This window comes from Papio anubis, chromosome 15, assembly GCF_008728515.1.
Source record: "Papio anubis isolate 15944 chromosome 15, Panubis1.0, whole genome shotgun sequence".
NCBI lineage: Eukaryota > Metazoa > Chordata > Mammalia > Primates > Cercopithecidae > Papio > Papio anubis.
In genome coordinates, this window is record NC_044990.1 from 11266807 (window position 1) to 11287283 (window position 20477).

The 20477-nt window shown below is 40.4% G+C and overlaps 1 protein-coding gene and 1 pseudogene across 3 annotated transcripts in view; both read left to right on the forward strand.

Moving 5' to 3' along the window:
- Nucleotides 1–20477, forward strand: part of BRCA2 (BRCA2 DNA repair associated) — a 92875-nt gene that overhangs the window by 57036 nt on the left and 15362 nt on the right. For 2 of the 3 annotated variants that reach the window (XM_021929368.2, XM_003913740.5), the window contains exons 19-24: nt 436–591; nt 1010–1154; nt 6653–6774; nt 9244–9442; nt 9674–9837; nt 9931–10069. In XM_021929368.2, coding sequence (XP_021785060.2) covers nt 436–591; nt 1010–1154; nt 6653–6774; nt 9244–9442; nt 9674–9837; nt 9931–10069 — 925 coding nt within the window. Of the gene's footprint in view, nt 1–435; nt 592–1009; nt 1155–6652; nt 6775–9243; nt 9443–9673; nt 9838–9930; nt 10070–20477 lie in introns of those variants that run through there. The other variant, XM_021929370.2, reaches the window with a different exon arrangement.
- On the forward strand, nt 13468–16299 carry LOC101021007 (annotated as a pseudogene).

The window sequence follows — 20477 nt, forward strand, 5'->3', positions numbered from 1 at the left end:
CCATAATCATTCTCAGGCTGCTTTGTCATTTACTCGTTCCACAAATTCTTAGCTTCCAAAATTTTGGTGATGCCTCACTTCCTATTCTCTCTAGTTGCCTTTGTCCATGTAGGTTTTTTGAGGAAGCTTGATTGAATAAGTGTATTTTAAACTATTATGTTTAAATTGGAGTTCCTTTTATCTGTTTTCTAATAGAAACATTTAAATAGCATTAAAAACTTGTAGCAGTATAAACAATATGTTTGAGAAGTACTCTATTTTGAAAATATTTTCACTTTGGTACATTTTTTACTTACTGTCTTACTAATCTTCCTAAGACTTTTTAAAGTGAATATTTTTAAGGCAGTTCTAAAAGAATGAAAACTCTTATGATATCTGTAATAGAATTGAATACATATTTAACTCCTAAATCCATATATTTATTAATTTGTCCAGATTTCTGCTAACAGTACTCGGCCTGCTCGCTGGTATACCAAACTTGGATTCTTTCCTGACCCTAGACCTTTTCCCCTGCCCTTATCATCACTTTTCAGTGATGGAGGAAATGTTGGTTGTGTTGATGTAATTATTCAAAGAGCATACCCTATACAGGTATGATATATTCTTGAAACTTATCATATATTTCTTTCTTTTGATAAGCTTTGTTTGTTTGTTTGTTTGTTTGTGACGGAGTTTTGGTCTCTTGCCCAGGCTGGAGTGCAATGGCGTGATCTTGGCTCACTGCAACCTCCACCTCCCGGGTTCAAGTGATTCTCCTCCCTCAGCCTCTCAAGTAGCTGAGATTACAGGCATGCGCCACCCTACCCGGATAATTTTGTATTTTTGGTAGAGACGGAGTTTCACCATATTGGTCAGGCTGATCTCAAACTCCTGACCTCAGGTGATCCACTCACCTCAGTCTCCCAAAATTCTGGGATTACAGGCGTGAGCCACCGTGCCTGACTTGATACAATTAATTTGAAAGTTACATATATATGACTTTTTTGGTGTGTGTAACATATTATTACAGTGGATGGAGAAGACATCATCTGGATTATACATATTTCGCAATGAAAGAGAGGAAGAAAAGGAAGCAGCAAAATATGTGGAGGCCCAACAAAAGAGACTAGAAGCCTTATTCACTAAAATTCAAGAGGAATTTGAAGAACATGAAGGTAAAATGAGTTATATGGTACACATTTTTATTTCTAATATAAGAACAAAGTTTTAGAGACTTTCAATTTAACATTTTTAATGAGTAAATTGTTTTTATTTTGAATAATAAATTGACTTTATTTTTTAGTATCTGGAGTATTCTTTTTTGGTATTAGAGAAAGCATAGCAACAAGGGACAGAAATATCAGATTATTTTTCCCTAAGCCATTTGTAATATTTTTCCTGAGTTCTTACCTATATTATGTGACTTTTGCATTTTTGTCATTGTAGTTATTAGTTTTCATGTGTTTTGATGCCTGGAACTAGGGCCTATTGTGGTGTCAATTTTAATGTTAAAAATCGTGGTGTTTTTATGTTTATATGACATAAATTTTATTTTTTCATATCTCCCTTTTGTTGTTGCTGAAGATTTTATGTTTTTCTTCATTTCCTCATGATTTATATAGAAGATATAACATGTTCTATAGAACTTATAGTTCCACAGTTATCTGCAGAAATATTGCTTCTTATATTTTATTTGCTTAAAATTATCAACTATTTTCATAAATAAGTGATTATGAAATCATTTACAGGCATACCTCAGAGATACTGTGGATTTGATTATAGACTACCGCAATAAAGCAAATATTACAGTAGAGCACATCACATGAATATTTTGACTTCCCAGAGCATACAAAAGTAATGTTTACACTATAGCGTAATCTCTTAAATGTGTGGTAGTAGCGTTGTGTCTTAAGAAAACAATGCACATACCTTAATATACTTTATTGCTAAGAAATGCTAATGATCATCTGAGCTTTCAGTGAGTTGTAATATTTTTGCTGGTGGAGGATCTTTTTTTTTTTTGAGACGGAGTCTCGCGCTGTGTCACCCAGGCTGGAGTGCAGTGGCACGATCTCGGCTCACTGCAAGCTCCGCCTCCCAGGTTCAGGCCATTCTCCTGCCTCAGCCTCCGAGTAGCTGGGACTACAGGCACCCGCCACCACGCCCGGCTAGTTTTTTGTATTTTTAGTAGAGACGGGGTTTCACCATGTTAGCCAGGATGGTCTCGATCTCCTGACCTCGTGATCCGCCCGCCTCGGCCTCCCAAAGTGCTGGGATTACAGGCTTGAGCCACCGCGCCCGGCCCTGGTGGAGGATCTTTCCTTGATGTTGATGCCTGCTGAATGATCAGAGTGGTAGTTGCTGAAGGTTGGGGCGGTTGTGGCAATTTCTTAAAATAAGACAAGAGCATTTGCAACACTGATTGACTTTTCCTTTCATGAAAGATTTCTCTGTAGCATGCAATGCTGTTTGATAGCATTTTATCCACGGTAGAACTGCTTTCATAATTGGAGTCAATTCTGTCAAACTCTGCTTTATCAGCGTATTATGTAATATTCTAAATCCTTTGTTGTCATTTCAACAATATTCACAGCACCTTCACCAGGAGTAGATTCCTTCTCAAGAAACTACTTTCTTTGCTCATCCATAAGAAGCAGCTCTGTATTAATCTGTTCTCACACTGCTATACAAAATACCTGAGACTGGGTAATTTCTAAAGGAAAGAAGCTTAATTGACTCACAGTTCCACTTGGCTGAGGAGGCCTCAGGAAACTTACAATCATGGCAGAAGGCAAAGGAGAAACAAATACATTTTTCATAAGGTGGCAGAAGAGAGAGTGCAGGGTCAACTGCCACTTTTAAGCCATGAGATCTCGTGACAACTCCCTCACTAGCACAAGAATAGCATGGGGGAACCACCCCCATGATCCAGTCACCTACCACCAGATCTCTCCCTCAACACATGGGGATTACAATTTGAGATGAGATTTGGGTAGGGACACAGAGCCAAACCATATCATTCTGTCCCAGACTCTCCCAAATCTCATGTCCTTTCCACATTTCAAAACCAATCATGCCTTCCCAACAGTCCCCGAAATTCTTAACTAATTCCAGCATTAACTCAAAAATTGAAGTCCAAAGTCTTCATCTGAGACAAGACAAATCTCTTCCATCTATGAGCCTGTAAAATCAAAAGCAAATTCATTACTTCCAAGATACAATGGGGGTACAGGTATTGGGTAAATGCTCCCATCTCAAGTGGGAGAAATTGGCCAAAACAGAGGGACTACAGTCCCCATGCAAGTCTGAAATCTAGCCAGGAAATCATTGAATCTTTTTTTTTTTTTTCTTTTTGAGATGGGGTTTTGCTCTGTTGTTCAGGCTAGAGTGCAGTGGAGAGGTATAGGCTCACTGCAGCCTCTGCCTCCTGTTTCAAGCAATTCTCATGCCTCAGCCTCCCAAGTAGCTGGGATTACAGGTGTACACCATTATGCCCAGCTAATTTTTGTATTTTTAGTAGAGATGGGGTTTCGCCATGTTGGCCAGGCTGATCATAAACTCCTAGCCTCGCTGGGTGTGGTGTCTCACGCCTGTAATCCCACCACTTTGGGAGGCTGAGTTGGGCAGATCATGAGGTCAGGAGTTCAAGACCAGCCTGGCCAACATGGTGAAACCCTGTTTCTACGAAAAATACAAAAATTAGCTGGGCGTGGTGGCACACATCTGTAATCCCAGCTACTTGGGAGGCTGAGGCAGGAGAATCGCTTGAACCTGGGAGGCGGAGGTTGCAGTGAGCCAAAATCGCACCACTGCACTCCAGCCTGGGCAACAAAGCAAGATTCTGTCTCAAAAAATAAATAAATAAATAAATAATAAAATAAAAAAATAAACTCCTAGCCTCAAGTGAGCCACCACACCCAGGCCAGTCATTAAAGCTCTAAAATCTCCTTTGACTCCATGTCTTACATCCAGGGCATGCCGAATAAGGGGTGATCTCCCACGGCCTTGGGCAGCTCTGCCCCTTTGGCTCTGCAGGGTACAGCCCCTGCATCTGCTTTCATGGGCTGCCGTTGAGTGACAGCCACACAGTGCAGGCTGTCAGTGGAGGATGATGGCCCTCTTCTCACAGCTCCACTGGGCAGTTCCCCAGTGAGGACTCTAGGGGGTGGCTCCAACCCCATATTTCCCTCCCAATTTCCCTCTCATACTGTGCTAACAGAGGTTCTCTATGAGGTCTCTGCCCCCGCAGCAGACTACTGCGTGGACATCCTGGCACTTCCATACATCCTCTGAAATCTAGGCAGAGGCTCCCACAGCTCACCTCTTGTCTTCTGCACACCCACAGGCCCAACACCACATGGAGGCCATCAAGGCTTGGGGCTTGCACCGTCTCAAGCAATGGGCTGATCTGTACCTTGGCCGTTTTTATCAATGGCTGGAGCTAGAGCAAGTGGGATGCAGGGTGCCATGTCCCATGGCTGCACAGAGCAGTGGGGCCTTGGGCCCAGCCCACAAAACCATTTTTCCCTCCAAGGTCTCCAGGCCTGTGATAGAAGGGCCTGCTGTGAAGATCTCTGACATGCCTTGGAGACACTGTCTCCATTGTCTTGGCTATTAATATTTGTCTCCTTGTTACTTATGCAAACTTCTGCAGATGGCTTGAATTCTTTCCCAGGAGATGGATTTTTCTTTTCTATTTCATGGTCGGGCTGCAGGTTTTCCAAACTTTTATGCTCTGCTTCCCTTTTAAATATAAGTTCCAATTTCAAACCGTCTCTTTGTGAACACGTATGACTGTGTGTTTCTAGAAAAAGCCACATCACACCTTGAGCACTTTGCTGCTTAGAAATTTCTTCCACAGGATACCCTAAATCATCTCTCTCAAGTTCTACATTCCATGGATCTCTAGTGAAGGAGCAAAATGCCACTAGTCTCTTTGCTCTAAAGCATAGCAAAAGTGACCTTTGCTTCAGTTCCCAATAAAATCCTCATCTCCATCTGAGACCACCTCAGCCTGACTTCATTGTCCATATCACTGTCAGAATTTTGGTCAAAACCATTCAACAAATCTCTAGGGAGTTCCAGACTTTCCCACATCTTCCTGTCTTCTTCCGAGCCCTCCAAACTGTTCCAGTCTCTGCCTGTTATCTAGTTCCAAAGTCAATTCCACATTTTCAGGTTATTGTTATAGCAGTACCCCACTCCTGGTACCAATTCTCTGTATTAGTTCATCCTCATACTGCTATAAAAATACCTGAGACTGGGTAATTTGTAAAGGAAAAAGGTTTAATTGATTCACAGTTCCACATGGCTGGGGAGGCCTCAGGAAACTTACGTCGTAGTGGAAGATTAAGGAGAAGCAAGTACCTTCTTCACAGGGTGGCAGGAAAGAGAGTACGGGGGAACTCTCACTTTTAAGCCATCAGATCTCTTGAGAACTCCCTCACTATCATGGAACAGCATGAGGGAAACTGCCCTCGTGATCCAGTCACCTCCCACCAGGTCCGTCCCTTGACGTGAGGATTACAGTTCAAGATGAGATTTATGAAGCTCCTCATCATTTAAGTTTTAATGTGACATTGCAGTAATTCAGTCACATCTTCAGGCTTTACTTCTAATTCTAGTTCTCTTGCTATTTCCACCACATATGCAGTTACTTCCTCCATTGAAGTCTTGAACCCCCCCAAAGTCATCCATGAGGTTTGGAATCAACTTCTGGTAAACTTGTTATTGTTGATATTTTGACTTCCCATGAAACACTAATGTTCTTAATGGTATCTAGAAGGGCGAATCCTTTCTGAAAGGTTTCAATTCACTTTACCCGTATCTATCGGAGAAATCACTATGGCAGCTATTCTTTATAAGACATGTTTCTTAAATAATAAGACTTGAAAGTTGAGATGACTCCATGATCCATGGGCCACAGAATGGATATTGTGTTAGGAGGCATGAAAATAACATTAATCACGCTATACATCTCTGTCAGAGCTCTGTGACAGAAACGTTAAGTGAGCACATACTGTTGCAAAAATGGCACCAGTAGGCTTCCTCAACATAGTTTCCACAAACCTTCAATTAGTGTTTAAAAAGAAATGCAGTATCTGTGAAACTCAATAAAGTGCAATACATTAAAACAAATATACTTGTGCTTAACTCACATATTACTGTAATTAAACTCTGTATGACTTTTTTTTTTTTTTAAACCGTGAGTACACTAGTTTCAAAATTTCCTAGAAAACTTATAGCAGGCCGGGTGTCGTGGATCACATCTATAATCCCAACAGTTTGGGAGTCCAAGGTGGGTGGATCAGTTGAGGTCAGGAGTTTGAGACCAGCCTGGCCAATATGGTGAAACTCTGTCTCTACCAAAAATGCAAAAATTATCCGGGCATGTTGGCATGTGCCTGTAATCCCAGCTATTCGGGAGGCTGAGACAGGAGAATCACTTGAACCCGGGAGACAGAGGTTGCAATGAGCCGAGATCACACCACTGCACTCCAACTTGGGTGACAAGTTGAGACCCTGTCTCAAAAAAAAAAGAAAAAACTTTTAGCAGATGCATAGTTTCTTATTTTAAAATCTCCCTTCTTTGGATGTTTTATGCTTGGTTCTTTAGTTTTAGTTGCTTTAAATTTACAGTTTAGTGAATTAATGATCCTTTTTTTTTTCTTAGAAAACACAACAAAACCATATTTACCATCACGTGCACTAACAAGACAGCAAGTTCGTGCTCTGCAAGATGGTGCAGAGCTTTACGAAGCAGTGAAGAATGCAGCAGACCCAGCTTACCTTGAGGTGAGAGAGTAAGAGGACATATAATGAGGCTTGATGATTATTCAAGGTGGGAAGCTGTTTTAGACTCTCTGGCCATCACGGGAAGGAATATGTTGAAATGCTGCATTTCTCAGAAGGAATGTGTACATTTCTGGGATTTTCAGTGATGTGCCAAACCAGTGTGGTGGTACGTTTTCAACTCTATACCAAGTAGAGGATGGGAGGGTTCTAGAATTTTATATATTAAATAAATTTGGTTTAAAATACAGGCAAAACTTGTTTATTTTATTTTTGTCCCTCCTGTACTCTGAAGCAAAAACCTTTTTTATTTTTAAGATAAAACAAATATCTTCAAAGTAATGGCTTAGTTTCCATGTTTCTCAAGTCCTATCTGGAGTTTACTTGATAATCCTCTACCCTAAGGGTAATTCGGTAGAAATGTTTCAGAAGCTCTAAATTGTTAGAAGTAGCATAGGCTTTAGAATCGTGGCATTCTCATTTTATTAACAAAGTAAATGAGAATAAAATAGCTGGCCAGGCACGGTGGCTCACGCCTATAATCCCAGCATTTTGGGAGGCCGAGGCAGGCAGAATACCTGAGGTCGGGAGTTCGTGACCAGCCTGGCCAACATGGTGAAACCCCATCTCTACTAAAAATACAAAATTAGCCAGGTGTGGTGCGCATGCCTATGATCTCAGCTATTCAGGAGGCTGAGACAGGAGAATCGCTTGAATCCAAGAGGCAGAGGTTGCAGTGAACCCAGGTCATGCCATTGCACTCCAGCCTGGGCAACAAGAGCAAAACTCCATCTCAAAAAAAAAGCTATTAAATGGGCATAAAATATTGTTTTAGGATCAAATAAATCTATATAAAAGTTCCATATAAATGTTAGTTACTATTATTAGAACATAATTTTATAAAGCTACCTCCTAAATGTTTAGACGATAGATACCTAAAAAAATTCAAATTCTAAGATTAGTTTGTTAGATAGGAAGGAGCAAATATTTTACCAAAACTGCTGGTTGTTAATTGATTAATTTCATTTACTTCATGACTTAATAAATCTTGTGAATATAGCCTTGAATTTCTTAAATAGTGGGACTACAAAATAAACAATATTTCATCAGTAATGTAAGCAGTGCTGTACTGAGTAAAATTCCCTCCTGTTCTGAAATGTTACAATTTGGGTTCTCCCTGTGAGAAGTGAGTCCAGTTTTAAAACTTGTGAGTATACTTACTGCAGGTCTGAAAATGAAGGCTTTATGATTATTTCTTGAAAAATTATTTGCTTCTATCTTTTATTATATTATTTGTCAAAGCTTGTGCATTCTATGTATCATCATGAAGACAGCTTTAATTTCATCCACAGAATTTAACAATTTTTTTTGTCTGGACGTAAGGGAGCAGAATAAGAGTTGGAGTAGGGCCTTGCCCAGCCACTCTGTAACTGGACAAGTAATGTATTTCTTAGGACCTCATTTCCACCTTCTATCAAGGGAAAACCTAACAGTAGGTTATCTTTAGGGTTCTAAGTGCCTATGAGTCTATGAGATTTTACTTTTTTAAAGTTATCTTTGTAATTCTTTGAGGAGAACATAGGCATCCATTTTTAAAACAGTCCTTTTAGAATTTGTTTTCAGTAACAATGTTGAATGTTGGCCTTCTGAAATCAGGTTTTACAACAAAATGGTTTAAACACTGCCTGCATATTTAGAATCTCTATACCTCCATAAGATACAGAGATTGGATAGTCTCCCTTCCCAGTATAGATTAGGATATTAAGATGTATAATATCCTAAAGTGTAGCAGCAGTCTGGTATGTTACATGTCTAAATTCCATTTCCTATTTTATTTGTTTATTGATTTATCTGTTTATTTTTGTTACACTGGGTAAGATTCCCAAGAGGTACAGGTAGAAATTTGCTAAAGTGAGTAGGACAGAAGTGTAGAGGCAAACATAAAAGTATGTTTAGTACATATCTGTTTTAAATTGTGTCTACTATTTAACAGTTAATGAAATTAGACTCCCAGGGCTAAGAATCAGGGTTCTGGGGCCAACCTCTACCTATGTGGTTTGTGCAAATTAGTTGTTCTCTTTGTGCCTCAGTTTTACCTATAACACGGAAACAATGAATATTACCTACCTCATGGATTGTTGTGAAGATTAAATGAGTGAATACATTTACTACACATAGATCTATTTCTCAAAATAATGAGCATTCAAATGTTAGCCATCTGTAATGTAGATGGTGATGATTATGATTATTAGAGTACATTTATAATTGGAGGATCATTTTTGCCTTAGGGAAACAGAATTATTAACAGTTTGAGGCACCTGAGAATACTATGTGAGAAACAGATTACATTAACCACACCCTGAGGATGAGCTCTAATTTTGTTGTATTTGTCCTGTTTAAAGCGATCCGGTTACAATGATGGGACTTTTTAGTTTTAATTGCTTTTTATTCCAATATCTTAAATGGTCACAGGGTTATTTCAGTGAAGAGCAGTTAAGAGCCTTGAATAATCACAGGCAAATGTTGAATGATAAGAAACAAGCTCAGATCCAGTTGGAAATCAGGAAAGCCATGGAATCTGCTGAACAAAAGGAACAAGGTTTATCAAGAGATGTCACAACTATGTGGAAGTTGCGTATTGTAAGCTATTCAAAAAAAGAAAAAGATTCAGGTGTGTGTGTAAATGCTTTGTTTTTATCAGTTTTATTAAGTTAAAAAATGGCCTTACTAACAAAATGATTATAAATCCAGATAAAGTATAAAGTTAGTTTATAACAGAGAAGCAAAAACCACCAACGCCTACAAAGAGATAATATAAAAGATGATCTGTATTTATTTTGAAACAAAAATTTAAATGATAATCACTTCTTCCATTGCGTCTTTCTCATCTTTCTCTGAACAGTTATATTGAGTATTTGGCGTCCATCATCAGATTTATATTCTCTGTTAACAGAAGGAAAGAGATATAGAATTTATCATCTTGCAACTTCAAAATCTAAAAGTAAATCTGAAAGAGCTAACATACAGTTAGCAGTGACAAAAAAAACTCAGTATCAACAACTACCGGTACAAACCTTTCAGTGTGATTTTTCAGTTTTGATAAGTGCTTGTTAGTTTATGGAATCTCCATATATTGAATTTTTGTTTTGTTTTCTATAGGTGTCAGATGAAATTTTATTTCAGGTTTACCAGCCACGGGAGCCCCTTCACTTCAGCAAATTTTTAGATCCAGACTTTCAGCCCTCTTGTTCTGAGGTGGACCTAATAGGATTTGTAGTTTCTGTTGTGAAAAAAACAGGTAATGCACAATGTATTTAATTTTTTTGTTTATTCTTTTGAAAAACATTGTCTTTTAAAATCTCTTATGATTAGTTGGAGCTACCAGTTGGCAAATTTGCTATCTAGTGATCTGAAAGTAAGCGTCTTTGAACCTCAGATTTTTAATGAAAAGCAATTCAATATTATTTCAGGGGTAACAGTTTACATCCCAGTCTGTGCTACTTAATTTTATAGAAATTGTCCTTAATTTTATTTTCTGCAATTTATGTTTTCTTACTATTTCTAATGTATGTGTTTATCCCATTGTGATGTTATATTGATGTCCTCAATTTATTGCTTTGGCCATCACTCTCTACTTTTCATTGTACAGGGCTGTTTATTGTCTCAGAGTCAGGCTTTTATTTTATTGAATATATGGTCTTACTAAGTTCAACAGCATGAACCTATTGTGAAGAATTCAAGAGTTTTCTTCTATTTGTTGAGTTTTGTTTTCTTAGGAGTTTTGTTCTTTCTCTTTTGCTTTTTTAAATTTTCTCGTTTTTTAAATGTGTTTGTGTTTGCTTAGTTATGTTTTAGTGCTTTGTGGGGTTTTCTTTGACTATATTATATTAGTAAGCCACATTGTTCCCATGCCATTTTATTTCATCTTGATCATATTTGGGTGACTCTTTTCACACATTTTATTGTTATTATAGAAGGTGGATAACTTTTGTTTATTTAATTCATCGATATTTAATGACTGTTATGTACCAGACACTGTTTTAAGTGCTGGGTACATAGCAATTAACAAAACAGATAGAATCCCTACCCTCATAGAGCTTACATTATGAGGTTGGGGGAGGGAGAGTACAAACAAAGAAATAAGTAACATACATGTGTATAGTTTTTTTTAGTGCTCAGAAAAAAAAGATTAAGTGGGTGGGAGGGTAATGTTAGGGAAGAGAGAGGGCTGTAATTTTAGATTGAGAGGTGAGGAGAGAGACCTCCCTGGAAGGTTGACATTTGAGTGAAACTTGAAGGAATTGAGTGAGTGAGGTGAGGCATGTGGCCATGTGGGGAAGAGCTTTCCAGGCAATTACAAAGGTAGTGGTGCGGCAGGATCATGCCTAGTGTACCATTGAGCACTGGCAGAGACCAGAGAGTGAGAAGTAACAGCCAGGGACAGAGGCAGTGAAGAGCCAGGTTGTGTGGGGATCCTTGTGTGAACTGTAACTTCCTGTGATGACAGGACGTCACAGGAAGATTCCAGGTGGAGGGACACAGTCTGACAGGTTTTCACAGGATCATTCAGGCCGCTGTGTTGAGAATAGGCTGTAGGGGGCGCAAGAGTACAAACAAGCCATTTGGAGGCTCTTTCAAGCACTTAGGCAAAAGATGAAGATGAACCAAACAAAAGCAATGTAAGTGGTGAGAAGCAGTCAGATTCTTGTTGTATTTTGAAGGTAGGGGGACAGTGCAGGATGGTCTGAGCATTGGGAAGAATGGAACTGCCACTTAGAAAGAAAGACTGAAAGAAAAGCAAGTATTTGGGGAAGTTCAGGAGCTCAGTTTTAGATGCTTATTAGGCATCTAAGTGGAAACGTCTACTTGATGGTTACATAGGAGTCTGTTCAGAGGAATGGCTGGATATGAATTTGGGAGTCATCAACATACAGGGGACATTTTTTTTTTGAGACAGGGTCTTGCTCTGTCGCCAGGCTGGAGTGCAGTGGCACGATCTCGGCTCACTGCAAGCTCCACTTCCCGGGTTCACGCCATTCTTCTGCCTCAGCCTCCGGAGTAGCTGGGACTACAGGCGCCCGCCACCACGCCTGGCTAATTTTTTTTGTATTTTTAGTAGAGATGGGGTTTCACCATGTTCGCCAGGATGGTCTCAATCTCCTGACCTCGTGATCCACCGCCTCGACCTCCCAAAGTGCTGGAATTACAGGCGTGAGCCACTGCGCCCGGCCGGCCATACAGGGGACATTTAAAGCCAGGAGACTGGATGAAGTCACTGTGGGCATGGGAGTAGATAGAGAGGGAAGAGATCGAAGACCTGATTGAAGCCTTTTATACTTCGAAGCAGGGAAATATAAATATAAATGTAGATATAGGAATCAGTAAAAGAAATAGAGGAATGGCCAGAGAGGTTGGAGGAATGCTGGAAAGAGTGAGGTATGCTGAAAGCCAAGAGAAAAAAAAAATTGTCAAGTAGTGAGAGTGATTAAGTCTGCCAAATGCTATTTCATAGAATTGATAATGAAGTGAGGACCAAGAATTGATCATTGGCTTTAATACTGTGGAGGAGCACTTTCAGTGGACTGAAGTGGGGCAAAGGAAATGGAGGGAAAGGAGGAATGATAGTGAATATAGGTATTTCGAGGATTTTTGCTTTAAGAGAAGAAGAGAAATTAATCAGTAGCCAGAAGGGGAATTGGGATCAAGAGAACATTTGCTTTTTCAGATGAAAGTGCTAATAGCATACTGATGAGATACTGTATGCTAATGAGAAAGATCCAATAAAGAAGGTAAAATGCAAGATGGAAGGAAAGCAGGAACAGCTGTAGGGCACTGTTCTCAGATACTGTGTGGTATGGTCTCTAGAGGCTCTGTTCAGATTGGCCTTAGCTAGCAGTAGAGACTGTTCATCTGTAATCACAGGAAAAAAGAGTAAAGTACGTAGGTACAGATACCAGTGGAAGAGTTGATATACAAGAGGAAACTTCTGGCAGACCTCTTTTGATTGCTTCTGTTTCTTTGCTGAAACAGGGCACAAAATCATCAGCTGAGAGTCGGAATGAAGAAAAGGGGGCCAGATGTGGTGGCTCACGCCTGTAATCCCCACACTTTGGGAGGCCGAGGCGGGTGGATCATGAGGTCAGGAGATCGAGACCATCCTGGCTAACACAGTGAAACCCCTTCTCTACTAAAAATACAAAAAATTAGCTGGGCATGGTGGCGGGCACCTATAGTCCCAGCTACTCGGGAGGTTGAGGCAGAATGGCGTGAACCCGGGAAGCAGAGCTTGCAGTGAGCTGAGATCGCGCCACTGCACTCCAGAGTGGGAAAGAGAGCGAGGCTCCTTCTCAAAAAAAAAAAAAAGAAGAAGAAGAAAAGGGTGTTGAAGGTTTGAGAGAAAAGGAAAGGCATGAAATAATTATCTAAGAAAGCCGTAGAGTAGCCAGATGCAGTGGCTCACGCCTGTAATCCCAACACTTTGGGAGGCCGAGGCGGGCGGATCACGAGGTCAGGAGATCGAGACCATCCTGGCTAACACGGTGAAACCCCGTTTCTACTAAAAATACAAAAAAAATTTAGCCGGGCATGGTGGTGGGTGCCTGTAGTCCCAGCTACTTGGGAGGCTGAGGCAGGAGAATGGCGTGAACCCGGGAGGCGGAGCTTGCGGTAAGCCGAGATCGCGCCACTGCACTCCAGCCTGGGTAACAGAGCGAGACTCCGTCTCAAAAAAAAAAAAAGAAGAAGAAAGTGGTAGGGTAAATGGACTAAGTAAGTACATCATGACTGCCAGGGCCCACTGGAGGTTTAATGTTCATGAATATATTGTAGTTGTGTGATATTTTTTCAGACGTGTTCAACTCTGATGGTGTGGGCATGAAGTAGTTGGAAAGGAGAATTTAACCAGGTCTGTAGTTTAGCTGGGTAAGTAATGCAAAGCAAGAAGGGCAAAGAATCTGGGGGTATATGCAAAAGGAGGATCTAAATAATTGACCTTGGACACAATGCAGAGCAAAGAAGAGACATTAGAGGAATCTGGATCAATGAACAGGAGATAAGAAAAGTTGATTGTAGGCCCCAGTGGGTTTGAGTTAGGGTTTTAGAGGGAGTGAACTGGGCAGATCAAAGGTAGGTGGTTGAAGAAGGAGGTACTTTAAATTGAGATTCTGGGGGAAATGGAGTTATTGGAAATAAAAGTCTTAGGTATGTCCACTGGAGTGAGTTACCAATGGAAAATAGAGGACATGACCATTTAAGAAGAAAACAAGGAACTTGGGAGCAACAGAGTGTTGGAAGGATTGCCTGTGAGGCTACTGAAATTTCCAGGAAACAAGACCATCGTGATGACAGAATGACAGTGAGTTATGAGTTAAAATCTTCAAGAAATGAAAAGGAATGAGTGAGCCGGGGTCAGTGGATGCCTGTAGCAAGGAACAGTAATGAATGACAGAGTCTGATAACATGAGATTCAAAACTGAGTGTTTTTAGAGTGGGAGGAGCAGCAGTGAAGCATGAGGAAGACATCTGCCTCATCTCGGCCTCCAGTAGCACAGGGTCTGCAAGGGCAACTGTGCCGGCAGACAAGAACCAGGTTTGTTGCAACAAGATGGCAGTGAGAGCACCTGCAGGAAAGGGTGAGGGTGGTGGAGATCTTACTGAGTTCCAGAGGCCCCAGTGAAAGGATTCCAGGAGACGGAGAGGTAGGAGGAGAGATGGTGCCCAGAAAGGCCACGTCCAAAACCTGGAAACGGAATCCAGGGAATTTGGGATGACCGAGAGCCTATGCTGCCTTTTTAAAATGTTTTAATTTTTGTGTGTATATAGCAGGTGTATATATTTATGGGGAAGCCTGTGCTTGTTATGGGGACTAACACGAGATTAGCTCTTGGCCCCAAGGCAAGTTGTGGGGGGAGAAGAAAAAGTGAGGAGGCCTAGATGTCAGAGGAGTCTGGCTAGACCACTACAGAACTGCTGCCTAGTTCACAGCAACCATGAGTAAAAATGCTGATGATCATCGGGTCAAGGGTAGTCTGGAGCAGTTAAGATGTCACTTTACATGGGAAGTATCAATTAAAGATGATGAAATGCCTGATCTGGAAAACAGAGTCTTGGACCAGATTGGGTTTCTAGACACTAAATTCAGTGTGGGAATACACAACCTACTAGCCTATGTGAAACACCTGAAAGACCAGAATGAGGAAGTGCTGGAGAACTTGAAAGAAGCTGAAGACTTAATCCAGAAAGAACGTGCCAATCAGTTAGATGTGAGAAGTCTGGTAACCTGGGGCAACTTTGCCTGGGTGTATTACCACATGGGCATACTGGCAGAAACCCAGACTTACCTGGACAAGGTAGAGAATATTTGCAAGAAGTTTTCAAATCCTTTCTGTTACAGAATGGAATGTCCAGAGATGGACTGTGAGGAAGAATGGGCCTTGCTGAAATGTAGAGGAAAGAATTATGAACAGGCCAAGGCCTGCTTTGTAAAGGATCTGTCAGTGGATGCTGAAAACCATGAACTCAACTCTGGGTATGCCATCACGACCTGGATGGCTTTAAATTAGCAACAGGGGATCGCAAGTCATTTTCTTTGCCTACCCTAAGGCAGGCTGTCAGGCTAAATGTAGATGATGCATATAGTAAGGTTCTCCTTGCCCTGAAGCTTCGGGATGAAGGACAGGAAGCTGAAGGAGAAAAGTGCATTGAAGCAGCTCTGGCCAACATGTCCACGCAGACCTTTGTCTTTGGATATGCAGCCAACTTTTACTGTAGAGAAGGATTTGTGGATGAAGCTCTTGAGCTCTTAAAAACCTCCTTGCAGGCAACTCCCACTTCCGCCTTCCTGCCTCACCATGTAGGGCTTTGTGACAGGGCACAAAAGATCCAAATGAAGGAAGCTACCAACAGGCAGCCTAGACGGCAGAACAGAGAAATGGTAGACAAAATGATAAGATCAGCCGCATTTCATCTTCAATCTGCTGTGGAACAAAAGCCCACATTTGAGGTTGCCTATATAGACCTGGCAGGAATGCAGATAGAAGCAAGCAATCACAGAAAAGCTGAAGACACTTTTCAAAAAGTGTTATGCATGAAACCAGTGTAAAAGAAATAATGCAAGACATATATTTGCACTGTGGTAGAGTTCAGGAATTTCAAAAGAAATCTGATGTCAGTGCAATTATCCCTTATTTAAAAGCAATTCAAATAGAAAAGGCATCATTTTCAAGGGATAAAAGTGTCAATTCTTTGGATAAATTGGTTTTAAGGAAACTTCAGAGAAACGTGTTAGACTTGGAAAGCTTAAGCCTCCTTAGGTTTCTGTACAAATTGAAAGGAAACATGAATGAAGCTCTAGAGTACTATGAGTGGGCCCTGAGACTGGCTGCTGAGTTTTAGAACTCTGTGGGACAAGGTCCTTAGGCACTCAAATATTGACCACTTTCATATTTCATTTGATTTTTTGTTAACATATACTAATCGAGGCTGAGGTGAGTGGATCACCTGAGGTCAGGAGTTCGAAACCAGCCTGGCCAACATGGCGAAACCCCTTCTCTACTAAAAATATAAAAATAAGCCAGGTGTGGTGGCACACACCTGTAATCCCAGCTACTCGGGAGGCTGAGGCAGGAGAATCGCTTGAACCTGGGAAGCGGAGGTTGCAGTGAACTGAGATCGCAGCACTGCACTCCAGCCTGGGCCACAGAACGAGACTGCATCTCAGAATAAAGAAAAAGTGATAATCATCTTTTCTGCTTGCTGTTTTCAGAAACATATTATGTAATTCACTGTAATGATGTAATTCTTACAATTTGTACAATTTGTATCAAATTTGATAAAATATTAGTTGCATTCAACAATTAGTGAATCAATGTGTGTGCGCATGTAAGAGAAACCATTTGTATGAGTGCTATGAAATAGAAAAAAAATGTTAGGTAGATTTGTAGGAAATAAAACAGTGGACTTACACTAAAATAAAAAAGTGAGAAGGTCGGCGCCGTGACTCAGTGTAATTCATGACTCTCTACTTATCCAAGATTAATTTTTTTTCTCCTCTCTTAGTTACGGTGTGAGGGCTGGATATTTGAGTTTCTATTCATGATACAGTATATATCCCTGGAAGATGTCTCTGGTTCTAGATTGTTTTTCTCAGTTCAGTGAGTAATGCTGTGTATTTACTTGCTATAACAAAGAACCATAGACTGGGGACTTAACGGAAATTTGTTGTCTCACAGTTCTGGAGGCTGGAAATCCAAGATCAAAGTGTTGGCAGGGTTAATTCCTTCTGAGGCTGTGAGAATCTGTTCAGTGTCTCTCTCTTTTGCTTCTGGTGATTTGCTGGCATTTTTTGGCATTTTTTGGCATTCTTTGGCTTGTAGATATCTCGCCTCCACCTTTGCCTTCATTGTAAGATGGTGTTCTCCCAATGTACATGTCTGTATCTAAATTTCCCCATATATTAGGACGCCACTCATTATATTAGAGCCTACCCATATGTATGGGTGGAGGATTACCCAGGTGCTGAGGCAAGAGACTGAAGGTACAAACTGTTTCAGTATAATAAAGAAAATAGAGTAAGAATAGTCATAATACAAATTAAAGAGATCATCATGGACAATTAGCAATCATTATTATAAACGTTAATCATTAGCTTTTAATATTACTCTTTGTTGCATTACTAATATAACCTAGGAATAACGGGTGGGTATAGGGTCAGGTGCTGAAGGGACATTGTGAGAAGTGACCTAGAAGGCAAGAGGTGAGCCTTCCGTCATGCCCACATAAGGGCCGCTTGAGGGCTCCTTGGTCAAGCGGTAAGGCCAGTGTCTGGGAAGGTACGTCTTACTTAGCAGACCGCGAAAGGGAGTCTCCTTTCCTTGGAGGAGTCAGGGAACATTCTACTCCACCAGCTTCTTTTGGAAGGCTGGATATTATCCAGACCTGCCCGCAGTCATCCAAAGGCCTGAACCCCTCCCTGTGGTGCTGTGCTTCAGTGGTCACACTCCTAGTCCACTTGCATGCTTCTCCCATACTCCTGGTTCCTCTTTGAAGTTTGTAGTAGATAGCAGTAGAAGACATAGTGAAAGTCTTAAAGTCTTTGATCTTGTAAGTGCAGAGAAGAAAACGCTGACATATGCTGCCTTTCCTCTGCTTCGGCTACCTAAAAGGGAAGGCCCCCCCCGCCCCCTGTCCTGTAATCATGTGACTTGCTTTGCCTTGTCAGTCACTTAGAAGATTCACTCTCCTTACCCTGCCCCCTTTTTTTGTATGCAATAAATATCAGCGAGCCCAGCCGTTCGGGGCCACTACCGGTCTCTGTGTCTTAATGGTAGTGGTCCCCTGGGCCCAGCTGTTTTCTCTTTATCTCTTTGTCTTGTGTCTTTATTTATTACAATCTCTTATCTCCGCACATGGGGAGAACACCCGCTAAGCCCTGTCAGGCTGGACCCTACACATATGACCTCATCTTGTTTTCTTTCTTTGAGGTAGGGTCTCACCCTGTTGCCCAGGCTGGAGTGCAGTGGTGCGATCTCAGCTCACTGCAACCTCCTCCTCCCCAGTTCAAGCAATTCTCATGCCTTAGCCTCCCGAGTAGCTGGGACGACAGACACGTGCCACCATACCCGGCTAATTTTTTGTATTTTAGTAGAGACGGGGTTTCACCACGTTGCCCAGGGTGGTCTTGAATTCCTGAGCTCAGGCAGTCCGCCTGCCTCAGCATCACAAAGTGCTGGGATTAAAGGCTTGAGCCACTGTGCCCAGCCTGTCTTAGGATTTTTCGACTTTATAATGGTCTGAAAACAAAACATGAGTACCTTACAACCATTCTTTTTCACTTTCAGTATAGTATGCAGTAAATTACATGAGATACTCAACACTTTTTTTTTTTTTAAATAAAACAGGCCTTGTGTTAGATTATTTTGCTCAACTGTAGGCTAATATAAGTGTTCTGAACACCTTTATGGTAGGCTAGGCTAAGCTCTATGCTCAGTAGGTTAAATGTATTAAATGCATTTTCTTTTTTTTTTTTTTTTTTTGGAGATTGAAAGTCACATTTATTGCCACGTGAAGGAAAGCCAATTAAGTCAAATTGATTAATGTTTGCAGAATATATCTGTTTCGATCCTTTTGTTTTTAATCTACCTTGTCACATTTAAAGTGAGTTTCCTATAAGGAAGAAATAATCGGGTTATAATTTTTTATCCACTCTCTCAGCCTCTGTCCATTGATTGGATATTTACATCACCTACAATGAAGGTAATTATTGATATGCCAGCATTCAACTCTGTCATTTTATTATTTGTTTTCTATTTGCTTCTCCTGCTTTTCATTCCTCCATTTCTCTTTTCTTGCCTTCCTAAAGGTTACTTAAATATATTTTAGGATTCCATCTTGATTTATTTTTAGTGTTTTCGGGTATTTTTGTATGATTTTTGTAGTTGTTTCTCTAGGTGTTACAACATACATGTATGACTTAACAACAGTCTACTGGTATCAGTATTCTATCACTCTAAGTGAAGTGTGAGAATTTTGCTTTCATTTTGATTTTGGAGGGAAAGGGATTGGATAGTGACCATATACAGACCTTTATCTTCCCTACTTTTAAATACTACTTTCTTGGATATCATAGTATTATAATTTTTATTTTAATCATCAAGCATAATTTATAAACTGCATGAGGAAATAATAGTTTATCATATATGCCCATTTCTCAAACTCTTTCCATTGTTTCTTCCTCCATCCTATTGTCCTCAGTCCTGATGCTCTGAGAGTCCTCCTTTAATCTTCCCTTTTCTGTCTGAACAATTTCTTTTAGACAATCTTTGAGTTAGAGAAAATTCTTTTAGTTTTCTCTCATCTCAGAATATTTTCTTTCTCCTTTACTCCTTGAGAATTGTTTCAGGATATAGAATTTGTAGTTGATAATTTTTTCTTTCAGTACTTGAAAAATATTGTGCCACTTCCTTCTGACCTCTGGTTTTAGATGAGAAATCTATCATCATTTAAATTGGTGTGTCCCTATTTAAATGCATTTTCAACTAACAACGGGTTTATTGTGACATAACCCCATCATAAGTCGTCCTCAACTGTGTTTCCAGATAAGGCTACATCCACAGGTACTGGGAATTAGTCACAAGGCATCCTGTAACATCCTGGAACCTTTCCTTATGTCAGTCAGTCCTGGTCACCTGTTTGTTCCCCTGCATTTTTTTCTCATTTCTGTTCAGAAGAAGAAAAAGGTAAAGATACTTCTTCTGTTGCTTTCCTTCAGATTTAGGAATAATAGAATTCTCAAAAATACCATTTTTCCAGTTTAGTTGGGGAAGGAGATTAGACTCTGAGCCTTCCTGTGCTTAGCTCTATGCATAATATTCTGTTTCTTAATCACCAGATTTTAAATTTTATATCATTATATGCCATGTTTGTAGGTTTTAGGTGAATGTTTTCTTTTTAAAATTTAATTTGTTGTTAAAGTTCTATTAGAAAGTTTCAAGGAGCCACCTTAAACCGGAAGTCTTTAACACCCAGATCTAGTCATGATGCCTCCCAGCTTAAAATCTTCAGTGGTCCCCTGTCCCTTAGAAAATGAAACCCAGACTCTTTCATATACCCCCAAAACCATTCAACTTCCTGCCTTAAACCACCACCATACACACGTCAGCTAAACTCTTTAATTTTAGGCTGGGCACAGTAGCTAATGCCTGTAATCC